This window comes from Cryptomeria japonica, chromosome 10 (assembly GCF_030272615.1).
Source record: "Cryptomeria japonica chromosome 10, Sugi_1.0, whole genome shotgun sequence".
In the NCBI taxonomy this organism is placed as follows: Eukaryota; Viridiplantae; Streptophyta; class Pinopsida; order Cupressales; family Cupressaceae; genus Cryptomeria; species Cryptomeria japonica.
Window position 1 is genome coordinate 346,910,814 of NC_081414.1, and position 13,494 is coordinate 346,924,307.

At 37.2% G+C, this 13,494-nt stretch overlaps 1 protein-coding gene across 1 annotated transcript; it reads left to right on the top strand.

Annotated features, from left to right (window-relative positions):
• The first annotated feature begins 289 nt into the window (after positions 1-289).
• Positions 290-919, top strand: LOC131050899 (uncharacterized). The gene has a single exon (XM_057985206.2). It carries the CDS (start codon positions 290-292, stop codon positions 917-919), a length of 630 nt encoding a protein of 209 aa, XP_057841189.2.
• The last annotated feature ends 12,575 nt before the right edge of the window (positions 920-13,494 follow it).

The following is a 13,494-nucleotide window of genomic DNA, read 5'->3' on the forward strand; positions in this document are numbered from 1 at the left end:
ATATGTCAGTTGTGGTGTTGCATTGCTCCAGACTTGGGCTTGGGCGCACATTTCTATTTTTAGGTCAGTTATTCATGTTGACTTGCAACCCAAGGAGTCATATGCTTATAGATATACACTCGATATTAGACACAAGGGTTCGAGTAACATATTGTACTTGCATCATCAGCTTGACATCTTGCAACATTTCATTTGGAGACCTTACTTGGATTGCCCTGGTTGGGCAGATGATGCTCAAGATTTACCATTTTGTAGATAATAGAGATATCTCATTGGGAGGACTGTTGAGATGCAGAGGATCATTGAGATGTACCTACCAGGACAGCTACTTAGGCAGTTTGGAGAGGTACAGGGAGTACCTACCGTCACAACTTATTTTGCTTGTGTTTCTCGTGAGGTTACAGATTGGGGTGTTTGTATACAACCGCGTGTGGTTATTGCAGAGTTTGATGCACTTCAAGAATTACAGTGGGGTTGGAGAGTAGGTGTCATAGATTTGGGGACCACACCTCAATATGATGCATGGTGGGATAGACATAGGTCTATTCCACTTACTGATTCGACAATTCCTATCACACCTCAACAGATACCTCATATGAGACAACAGAGGAGGGTTGATAGGGAGGAGAGGGGGGGAGATGAGGGCAGAGGAGGAGATGAGGAAGGTGGTATAGATGAGGAGGGAGACGAGGATATAAACATCGATGGAGATATGGAGTCCAATAAAAGTGGAGCCGATGATGATTCGACATTAGGATCATCAAGTAGCGAGGATGGGGACGATGATGACATACCTGAGTTAGAGGTTGCACTAGTTGTAGAGGGGGGTGGGGATGGAGGACAGGGTGGTGACGAAGATGATGATGATCCGCAGATTCTTAGAGTGTGGATTAAGAGTCTAGAGGATGAGGTGGCGTGACTAAGGGAGCGATGGGGTGCTGAGCGGGATCTATTCTGCGAGGATTATGGTGGGTTAGAGAGAGAGAGGGACCAGATTGCTAGTGAGAGGGATCATCTCCAGAGGGAGAGAGATGACACAATGAGGAGGATGCAGTTGGCATATGATGCATATGATCAATATAAGGCTTCTGATACAGGTAGGCTAGCTCACGATGAGCGCATTTTTTAGTTGTTTGAGGAGCTATGTATTGGCATCGTGAGTATGAGAGACTTGTCTCGGAGGGAGAGTGAGGTCTTAGCTATAGTGTGTATATAGCTGGTAGGAGATCGGGCAGATCTACCTCGAGAGATACTAGTAGTGCTGGCGTCATGGGTCCACCGCAGACATCTTTATGATGATAGTATTCTGACACATTACCATTTTTGAGTTATTATATGATATGCAGTTTTTTGGCGGCGATCCATTATGCTTTGCATTCTATGTATGATGTATGATTCTATGTGTTATGTGATCCATGTCTCTATGATTTACGAATGATTTCTATATATATGAATGCAATGCTTTCTATATGTTTTGGATGTAATGATTAATGCAATATAATTTAGACTATGTGAATATGATCTAAAATGAATGCAACCTATATTATAGCAAATGTCCTAAAATGAATGCAATCTATATTATATGTAATATGTAATATGATTTGAATGTAATATAAACTATATGAATATTATTTGAATGACTAAATGAATGCAATTTGTCTTTGTTTGATAATGTCAGAATATTGCTTTATCTCTTTTAACTCATATATACTTTGAAGAAATGTTAGTAAGATGAAAGAGATAATATATTGATTAAAGAATAATGTTAGATGATAGAAAATGATTTTGAAAGATATGATAAGAAAAGAATCAACGGACTAAAAAAAAGCAAATGAGATCAAGTGAGAATGATTGATTCACGAACTTGTGTCATTATTTATTGCGCAATATATATTCATCACCGAGCTTTATTATGGAACAATGGAGCTTAGCACATTAGGGTATAAGGAGTCAAGATGTAAAGATATCTCATTGAAGAAACAAACACGTAGCAGACAAGGAGTGAACCCTCTATTCTGGGAATTATGCTAGGGGTCAAGGTATGTGTGGCATTCACAAGCTGAATGCTCCTATCACAGACACCCACTAGAGCAATTGCCCCAGAACTTCATTGGTTCACACCACAAACAGTAAATAAAGAAAAAGATAATGCCCATCATGGCTCCTCTAGTCACTTGTGGACATCCTTTAGTAGCACAGGGACATAATCTGTCGCCAAATGATAAAAGATAGAGACTGAACTGGACAAAATTCAGCAGCTATATTGATTTGTGCCTTCGTTCTCAATTGCTTGATGTGATGGTTGATAATGTCTAATCTCAGAAAGTTGCGGACCCTATTTAAGACTGATATGTCTGATTTTGAGTGCATCCATCTCTGTTTAAGACAAGATAATGATCACTTGATATGGATATGATACGATTGATAAGACGATTTGATCAGTTGATTGCAGATGTTTGATTGGATAGTTGTATCCTTTGTTAACTTCGTGTGAAGTGTTTGCTGGATATTTGCTAGGGTGTTTGATTCTTGCTTGACATTTATTGCAAGTTTTTTTATTGATTGATTTTTTATTGTTTTTGGATTTTGTGGATTGATATTTGAATTTTTTTTGGTGATTTTTTCAGGATCGTATTTGAATGTTTTTGGTATTTTTTCAGGAATCTATTTGATTTTTAGGATTTTGTGCCTTTCAAAAAAAAAATGATTTTTTTTTAACGATTTTTTATGATTTTTTCAGTTATGCCCCCACTACGCAGACCTATATGACATGATGATCTGCATAATGCATGTGGAGACAATGAATTTTTGACATGACCTATGTTAATGCAATATGCATGATGAAGATGCATTTCCTATTTGAACAAGGATGACTGTGTTTGTTTAGCATTTTGTAGTACACCAATTGAATTGGAGGTACAAAACATTTCATAGATAAGCAGTCAATAGATCCTTAAGGTCCCTTGGAACATCCAAATGAACACACTTAGTGACTAGGATTTACAAATGGAGATGCAAAAAACTTCCCCATTGGTTCTTGAAACTTTGATCTTCTTTTTTCCATGTGTGTGCAAATGAGTTAATTCCTACTCTTTTGTTCACTAAATATCCTTAGCATCCTATATGACTAGCTACGTGGATTGTTCTAACTTCAAAAGCATCCTGAATAGAGCCTCACTACCAACAATATTTTAGAGCTCCGCCGAGGTTATAGACTGTAATTTCTCGAATATTGCTCCATTGTCAGCAGTGTCCATAGCCCTGATGGAGTTACTCTCATGTTCCCATAGTCAAGCTTTTTGTCACACCTGCATGCGTGATATTTCAATTATATATCATTGCTCTTTTGCCTTGAGATGAATATTTGGTATAACACTTTTTCTTTTTTATTTTCTTGCCTTGACTTGTAAGTAATGAAACCTACTTGGGTGTGACAATAACAACAACGCTGAAGTAGAATTTTAGATATTTCACTAGTCATATGATCAACTAGGTGTCTCGAATGAATTAGAGATTTTGTTAATGTGTTTGAGATATAGCAATTGATAGATTTTGGGTTAACAAGTCTCAAATAGTGAAATCACTACCCAACCATAAGTAAAGCATCGTCATAGGGTAATGTTGAAAATAAATGACCTTAGGACCTCAAAGACCTCATGTCCAAATATCTAAGAAAGGAGACGACCCTTGTTTCTCTTGAATGCAAACAAATGATATACTTGGACAATTGCCTTGTTTTATTAATGCTGATATGTGCTAATGCAAAAGTTTTGTGCATGTGATGCATTTGAAAAATAAACTATATGTAATGCAGTGCTTTTAATAAAATTATATGCAATGCGGAAAGTAAAACCTAAACTAACCCAACCCTTATATGTAGTATTGTTTAAGGTGCATGCTATTCATAGGGTCAGGAAGTTTTGTGTAGGTAGTTCATTGGTCTTTGTTTGGATAGTCGGATAGAGATATCTTTTCCAACAAGATATAAGGACTCAACTGAGTGTACATGTTCAACATCTCCAATGTTGATTTCCTTAGTTTTGGGATTTTATGGATCATCAGAGGGAAATTCAACTCTGGAACCCATGAATTCAGCTATAGCCTTATCATTTTCAAAGCAATCCAACTGTGGTAGATTCTCTTGCCCCCAATCTATCAAGTGTGGGTGTATGAGGAAAATAGATTCTAGTTCCGAAGTTGTGACCACATTGGCATGTGAAAATGACACACATACAATCATTGATAAATTGTGTTTTGCTGTATGATCAAGATTGGTGATTTCATTGATAAGGAGTTCATAAAAAACTTGTGTAGAGGGATTGGGATCATGAGGGGGACTAGGAGAAATGGTAAGTTCATTTGAGAGGGAATATTGTGAGTAACATGGAGGATTATGGCATGGAGATTAAGGAATGGAGGGATCTTGATCAGGATCTGGAGAAATAATGGGATCTTTCTTAGGACATGAAGGTGAAGGAATACTTTGATCTTGACTTGGAAAGGGATTATTAGGAAGGATGGAAGGGATGTCCTGATATTGCTTAGGAGGTGGATGTTGGATGGGACTTGAAAGGACACTTTGTTCTTGAGACAAAAGGGTATCATTATGAATGGAATAGAAAAGAGCAAGGGGATCATCATAAGTTTCTTGGTCAGTGGGTTCTTGATAAAAAATTAGGTAGGATGGAAGGGTTTGTTCTTGATCTTTATTTGTTTCAAGACTCATTTCTTTTGATTTTGGATCATCCTCTTGACACGAGGAAGGAGTTTGGATATGCATGGGAGATTCTTGGTATTTTTCAACACATTGGCCTGATGAGAAAGGATTTTGAATGAGACTCTCTGAAGTGGGTTTTCTTGGAAATATAATATATGATGGCATTGGATCTTGAATTTCTAAAGCATGGAAAGGACTAGCATCATGACTTGAATTAGATTGGATTTGTATTATGGATAGCCCTTGGGAGGTTGCGTTATTGGATAAAGATGGTATGGACTGCTCTTGCGTGACTTTAGGGTATGAGGAAATGTTGGAAGATATGGAGGCTACTTGAGGTGCAAAGTCTTGATGGGAAGAACCATTGCTATACATGGGCAGATGACCTTGTTGCATGATAGGTGACACATTAACCATGTTCAATTGATGTCCAAATGGTGACATGTTTGTAATTACACTTGCATTCATTTGGGACACCCTTGGTGGTGTATTTGAAGACATGGGAGGATATTCGTAGATTTGTGATGTGACTGAAGGCGAAAGTGACTATGTGATTATGTGTGACCTTGGTAGTGGTTGACTGGTTTGCACTTTTTGTGGTGTTGAGAGTTGTGTTGTTTGTTGTATTGGTTGTTGGACTTGCATTGTTGGATGATGAAATGGTGGATATATATGATTGATTTGGACTTTGGTTGAATGGGATTTGATTTTGGTTGAAAGGGGTTTGAATGTTGGGTTGATGTGATTGGTATGATTGATATTTTGGGTTGAAAGAAAAAGAAGGTTGACATGACTCTGATGTTGGTTGAACTGAAATAGGGGCGATTTTATTGAAGAATGAAGATTGACCTATTTGAATGGTGTACAAGAAAAACAAGGTTGGCCTGATAATGTTTCCCTCGTGGTTATCACTTCCCTCATCATTTTTTCTAACCAATCCGTATGGTTGTTAGGACTAGTCATGTCTCTTATTTGTTGTTTCAAAGTCTTAATTTGTTGAGCTAAAATCTCTATGGATGGTGATGGAATAGGAATGGAAGGGATGAACTCTTCACCTTCCCTACAAAATGCATAACGTTATTCCATGATCTTTGCTTGATTGGTTTGGACCTAAGATTGCAACAGATAAGATGTTTTCTCCATTTCTCTAAATGTGACAATGTTTAATTTGTTGAACTTGACAAACTTGTTTGAGTTGAGGTTGAGGTTGAGTTTGATTGATCCTCTGATTGTGTTTTGGATATTTGGGGTATGAATTTCTAGGATGATAATGAGGACTATGCAAGGACTTTAATGCAAGGATTGATGCAAAGTAAGGACGTAAATGAGGACTATAATGAGGATGATAATGAGGATTATAATACAAGATTATGATGACTATGGAAGGAGTTATGTGAAGACTATGACGACTGTGCAAGTACTATATGCGAAGATTATGATGAATATGCAAGGAGTTATGTGAAGATTATGACGACTGTGCAAGGACTATATGCAAATATTATGATGAATACACAAGGAATTATGCCAAGATTATGATGACTGTGCAAGGACTATATGCAAAGATTATGAGGATGCTAATGGGATACAAATGAGGACTTTACAAGGACTATGCAAGACTATGCAAAGACTTGTGTAAAGATTACAATGATGTAAATGGGAACTCTATGAGGATGATAATGAGGACTATGCAAGGACTTATGCAAAGCAAGGACGTAAATGAGGACTATAATAAGGACAATAATGAAGACTATGCAAAGTCAAGATGAAAACGAAGACTATAATGAGGATGATAATGAGGACTATGTAAGGACTATAATGCAAGGACTGATGCAAAACCTATGGACTATAGGAAGACCTATGATCACAAGTATGTGAGATGTTTTTTCACTATGAAAATTTTGGACTTTGTTGGACTGTCAAATGTTTCAAGGTAGACTCTATTTCAAATAACTCTGTTTGTAGGACAAGTCTATTTTTCAATTCTAAGAACACTGTCTGAAGATAAGTATAGTTGGATGAACTGTGTTTTGACAAACTCTGAGAATTCAGAGCTAAGCAAGGTAGGGCCTAAAATAGCCCAAATACTGACTCAATATTGGTCGAGCACAATGATACATACAATAACACAGAAGACAATCTTAGGTTGGATAGTGGAAACCGTTCAATGGGGCCCTCACAACAAAATATTGAGACAAGACAGACAAATAGAGAGTTTGGCAGCACTGGCTCCACTCCACAACACACACTTCTCAAGCATGCCAGTCTCTCTTACCTCAAAGATCCGAAGATCTTATCACCAAGGAATTTATGTCTCATCATGCAAGGTACATGGAGGGTATTTATGGGGTACTATTCGCACACTCGGAACCAATGAACGTGGGATTTGGGCTACTAATTTGGTTCTTATTGGAAGTTTCGAGGGATCCCGATCCGACGGATTCTCAGAGCAAGCCACTTAAGGCTTTAGTTAAGCTTATCGATGCAGGGAAGGCCCCTACATACATCGAATTAACTCAACACTCTAGCCACCTAACCAATATGTTTATATAGCGGCTCGAAAAACCCACGCGAGAGTATGTTGGGAGAGATGATATCCCCAATGCATCCTGATTCTAAGTACCTTTGTGGGGTGATGAAATCCCCAGTCAAAGATACCCCTCACTACTAAAAAGAAAAAGTGGGTGTTGTTATCACCTTTCCCTCTCTCCCAAGACCCCAAAGGTGGGTGGAAATGTACTTAATGCAACAATAGGTCCACCCAAGACACAAAAAAGTTATTTTTTCCCTTAAATACTGCAATGTGTGATTTATTTTATTCATAAGCCAAATTAACATCAATATTAAAGCCCAAACTGAGGTGTGAGATACGCATGTGTATGTCTTTTTTAAAGCACCAAAGTGAAGTGTGAGATGATGCATGTCAATTTTAATCCCAAGATAAATTTTAAGCACCAAGATGAAGTGTGAGATTATGCATGTCAATTTTAATCCAAGATTAATTTTAAGCACCAAGCTGAAGTGTGAGATCATGCATGTCAATTTTAATCCAAGATTAATTTTAAGCACCAATGTTGAAGTGTGAGATCATGCATGTCAATTTTAAACCCAAAATCCAAAAGTGATTTAACCCTAAAGGATCCTGCAATCAAATTGTTAGTGGTTTCCAAAATAATATGGGATGATCAAGTCTTCTTTGTAATTTTGCCACACGCTGCAAATAGGGAATTGGTAACCAGAAAACACATAGAAAAACTAGAAAATAGAAAGTCAAACTACTTATCAAACAAATGTGTGATCCTAACTGAGCGAATGCGTAATAACGTCTAGGCAATTGTGTTATGATGACTGATCGAATGCATAAAACTGATAGAGCGAATGCGTGACAGACAAACAAAGAATTAAGAAAATCTACAAAAAAGCTTAAACTTCACCAGAAACCTGCAAAACAGACAGTGAGGCCCTAGTCAGATCTCTCATCAACCATTATATATTAAGCAAGTCATATTTCACTCTACGTGATAGAACAAGGTTGTTGTATCTGTCAATAGCTAGTTGGTCTTTAAGGTCTTGTATTCTCTTTTCTGCCTTTAGGATTTGCTAGTAATTTCTGGCTTGCCTCCTTTGTTCTATTGTTCTTCAAGCACCTGAAATCTTAAATTTGACCTTATGTGCCATGAGATGTTATATTGAAATCATCATATAAGGATAAAAAATCTTCAGATTTGCAGAAGTGAATACATAATTTAGACAGAACAAAGGATTAAAAAATAGGAAAACAAAACAAACAGAATGCCTGAATAAAAATGGCAAATGCGTAATTATGTCTAAGCGAATGCGTAAAGGTATTAGCATGAATGCGTAATTATGTCTAAGCGAATGCGTGACCCTATCAGGTTGAATGCATAATTATGTCTATGCGATTGCGTGATGATATTTGCATGATTGTGTGATTATTAAATCCGCCTTTGCAATTCGTACAAAACCTGCAAAAAATCTAAAAAATCTGTATGATCCTGCAAAATCACATAGAAAACACAGAGGGTTAATTAGTTGTTGTTCATGTTAGTTTCACCAAAATGTCATATCTAAAATTCATCATTATTCAATTAGAATCAAAGGGAAATCACGAATCCCTATCTAACCGAAGAATCCTAAATAAACCAATGAAATATTGCAAAACAAAGTAATAGGAATATAAAATATTCAATTAAGACTCCATATTTCATGACTACATATGGCTTCCATTGTTCTTCTCTTCTTTTTGGTATGATGGCTCTCAAATATTACGTTGGCAACCCGCAAATGACACAAAGATTCAAAGTTCGTGATTGTTGAAAATGAAGATTGAATACTCAATTTATAGATTATTAGAGAGGATTGATTGAGAGGTGGAACAAATTGATTAAGAGGTGGAACTTAGGTGAGCTCACATGCTGATTGATAGTTGAACTGCTGATTTGGAGGTGGAACAGAGTAGATTGAATAGTTAATTGAGTTAACTAATTGAGAAAAAAGTTGATTGAAAGATGAAAAAGAATGATTGGAGGATAATTGATTGATAGTTGACAAAGAAAGCTTTATTTAGAAAAAGCTAACTAGAAGATAGAAAAAGAATGATTGGAGAGAATTGGAGAAATGATGCAATTAATTGAAATAATCAATTAAAATAGATGGAACAATTAACTGATTGAAAGCTTTTTGGAAAAAAGCAAAGTGGAAGATAGAAATAGGAATTGAAAAGATAATTGATTAAATTAATTAATTAATTAAGCATGTGTTTTCACTTTGACTTTGATTTTCAATTTAATCTTTGCATGAGATTTAATTCAAATATTGAATTTATTTTAAATTCAATTTGCTATTTGAATATATTTAGAACTTGACTTTGATATTCAATTCGATTTTTGAAATCATGCACATGTATTTGAATTAGAAGAAATTAGAAGAGACGTGAATTTGAATTTGGAATTGAGGAATTAATGAAATTAGATGAAATTAGAAGAATTAAATGAATTTAGAATTTGGGGATTTGGAATTGGAATTTGAAGAATTAATTAGCTAATTAAATAATTTAAAGAAACTATTTAATTATTTAGAAATCGAATTTAATTAAATAATAAAGATTATTTAAATTAAAGGATTAAAATCACAATTAATTAAATAATTAATATTTAGATCAGGGTTAAACGATTAATTGACGAGAAGATAGAAATTGAAAATGAATTTATTTAAACAGTAAAGATTATTTAAACTGAAGGATTAATAACCATAATTAATTAAATAATAAATACTTAATTAACATTAGAAAATGGTTTAAATGATTAAACGACGATACAATTGAAATTGAATAATTAGTAAGATGATGAGGAAATATGAATTCAGAAGAATAAGATTAATTAACTTAATTAAAGAATTAAAGAATTATTTAATCAATTAGAGGAATAATTAGTACATGATCAATGAGACATTTTAGGTGTATACGAATAAGATTCGAGCGTGAGGATGGAGTGCAAGGAGCAAATGAAATGGCATTGGATAGCGAGGGGGTAGACTAGAGCTAGATACCAATGACAAGGGATGCAAGAGGCGATGGAATGATATGATGGGAGGAATGAAAGGATGAAGGATAGGCTGAAAATGATTTGGAGATGGAAGCATTATGGATGTGGCTTGAAGATAAAAGGATGAATGATAGCTATATGGAGGTAGATGAGGATTGGGAGAGGAACCGATTATGGATGAAGAGAAGGAGGAACAGGGAGATAAGGATAGGTGGATGGATCAGGTTATGGATGAAGAGATGGAGGAAGTGGGAGGTAAGGATTGGTGGATGGATCAAGTGATGGATGAAGAGATGGGGGAACAAGGAGATAAAGAATTGGTAGGATGGATGGATATGATGAGATAACTGACTAAGGGACAGGAAGCCGCGAAAGTGAATGGAAGATAGGGTGATAGGTGAATGAGGATCATGAAGGAAAAGTGTGATAGGGAAGTGGAAGCCAAGAGGTGTCCAAAGCATTCGCACACACATTTTTCATCGCACATTTACTAAGCATTTACTTTATCAAGATCCAGGAGAGGATGGAGAAAGTGAAATGGATTCAATATGATGGATATGGTAGGTAGATAGAGATGGAGGAGATGGCAAGATGGGCATAAGAACTTTGCCCCCAAGCATGAAGAGCAAAAGGATGAGGGGAATTACGCATGACGCCTGTTTACCAGTTTTTCATCATGGTACTTGTCCAAAGCACCTGTTTGCCAAGTTTTCACTACTGGATGAATTTTTTTCTCTTAACTCTTTTTCTCTTATTTTTGTTTGGAATTTTCTGATTTTTTTTTTTTGGGTATTTTTTGATTTTTTTGGGAGGAAATCCATGGATGAGGATAAATGGATTTGGAGGATAGATGGATGGAGGACTCAAGCATCAAGTTCCATACCAAGGTATTAGGATCCCATTTGGAGTGATCACTGGATGTTGGTACAACTTTATTAGGAAGGAGTGGATTATGTAAAGGCTTGGATTAGATGCTTTTGATGGGGAATGTAAGGAATATGGTAGTGACGAGTGTTTGGATGGAAGGAGGGAAAGTGAGTGTGATGGGGGGATGTTGTCAGGACCACATTGGTACATGTTGTGAAGGATGTGGGATGAGCGGAGGAGAGATGGATGTAGCATGTGAATATGGTGGAGGCATTATGATAGGTAGCTTTGGGACATAAGGACCCAAAATAGATGTAGGAGATGGAGGGGGAGAATGTTTAGCTGATGTGGTAGCAACCTTGGATTCCATTAGAAATTTTTATTTTGGATGCACTTCTTCTTTTTGCTTTGGGATCCACATTATTTTTGCTTTTTCTTTAGTGAGCCTTTGCGGCCTATGGGATTCATTGCATTTTTGTATCAACTTTTGCACTGTTGGAACATGCCTTTTTGAGTGGACATGGTCATCTTTATATTGTTGTGGATGTTTAGCTTTATGCATTTTTTATTTGGCATCCAAATTTCTGCTAGTAGCCTTGGAATGAGTGTGCAAAGGTGTAGGAGATGGAGGAAAATGGGTGAAGTGATGGAGGTAGGATGTTGGATGGAATGTGAGGACATGCGCCTTCGTTGATCCTGACTATGAATGAAAGGAATAGGATGTTTATGATGGGTGATGGAGATAGTGGATTTGTGTATGGAGGGACGAGTAGGAAAAGATGGGGGATGGGATTTTGAGATACAATGGCCCAAAATGGATTTTGCATGTGGGGAATATATAAAGGTAGATTTTGGGATATAGGGACCCAAAATGGATTTAGAGGATGAAGCAGGAAGATGGATGGTTGTTTTAGCTTTATATGATGGAGGAGGGGGGATGGCAATAAATGATTTGGCAGAATGATGGGGAGATGTAATGGGGTGTTTGGAAGCATACTTGGATTTTGCATTAGTTGTACCAACATTTTTATTTGAAGTGCCTTGGGATATGTAACCAAGATAATGAGATCCTGGATGTGTTTTGGCATGGATGGGATCCAAAGTACCTTGCTCATGTAGGCCTAAGACTTTTCCTTGATAGTTCATTTTTTTGAGCGTTTTATGTGACTCCTTTATCAAATGGAGGAGAATGGGTGGTGTATACGAGATGTTCTTCTGGCGTAGTGAACTGCCATGGATGAATGTAAGCGAACCAAGGGGATAAGGTGATGTTGGTGGGATGGTTTGGATAGGAGGAAATGGAGGATCAAGAGGTGGAGTATATGGGATGGGAGGATCTTGACTTGGAATAGGGGATGATAGGGGTTCTTGAGATGGAGGGGATGGAATGGTAGGATCTTGAATTGGATCAATAATTTTTTGAACATGCTATGGAACAAGATCTTGGAATGATGGGATTAGTGTGGATGGTGTGACAAGAGGTGAATGGGTAGACTCTTCAGATGAAATGGATGGAAGGATGAGAGATTCGATGAATTGGGTAGATGGAGTGGATGGAAGGAGGAGAGGTTCTTCAATTGGGATAGATGGAGCAGATGGAAGGATGAGAGATTCTTTAATTGGGGGAGATGGAGTAGATGGAAGGATGAGAGGTTCTTTAGCTGGGGGAGATGGAGTGAATGGAAGGATGAGAGGTTCTTCAACTGGGAGAGATGGAGTGGATGTAAGGATTGGAGATTCATCAACTGGGAGAGATGGAGTGGATGGAAGGATGAGAGGTTCCTTGGATTGAGTGTGAATGATGGTAGAAGTAGGTAATGGGGATTGAGAGGGAATAATCTCAATGGATGAAAGGTCTTCGATGATGATAGAAAGTGGGAGAGGAATGGTAGATGTGGGAGTTGGAAGGGAAGCTGGTGGATTGAGATAAGATACGGTGGATGGTGGACTAAGATAGGAGGAAGTGGGTGGTGGAGGATTGAGGTGAGATGAAGGATTGCGATTGGTGCCACGTGCTTGTTCATGAATGTTTATCACAACAATGTGTGAAGGCAATGCCTATAGATAATTGAATCATGGTTTTGAAACAACAGGTCGCAGTGTCACTTGAGGGTGATATTGCAGGGCACTGACCATTTGTGGCACTTATTAGACAGGTGGGGGCACAAATGATAATGGCATTGTGTAATTAATGCCCTCGGTCATAGCTTGTGTGACAATTGATGGTAGATTAGGATTAGATGAAGGATTGAGATAAGATGAAAGATTGGAATCGGATGGATAATTTAGATAAGATGGAAGATTAGAACCAAATGGAGAAGTGAGATAAGATGGGAGATCAGAAATGGA

Excerpts from the sequence above, each read along its gene's own strand:
- LOC131050899 (XM_057985206.2), top strand. The coding sequence starts at position 290 with ATGCAGAGGATCATTGAGATGTACCTACCAGGACAGCTACTTAGGCAG.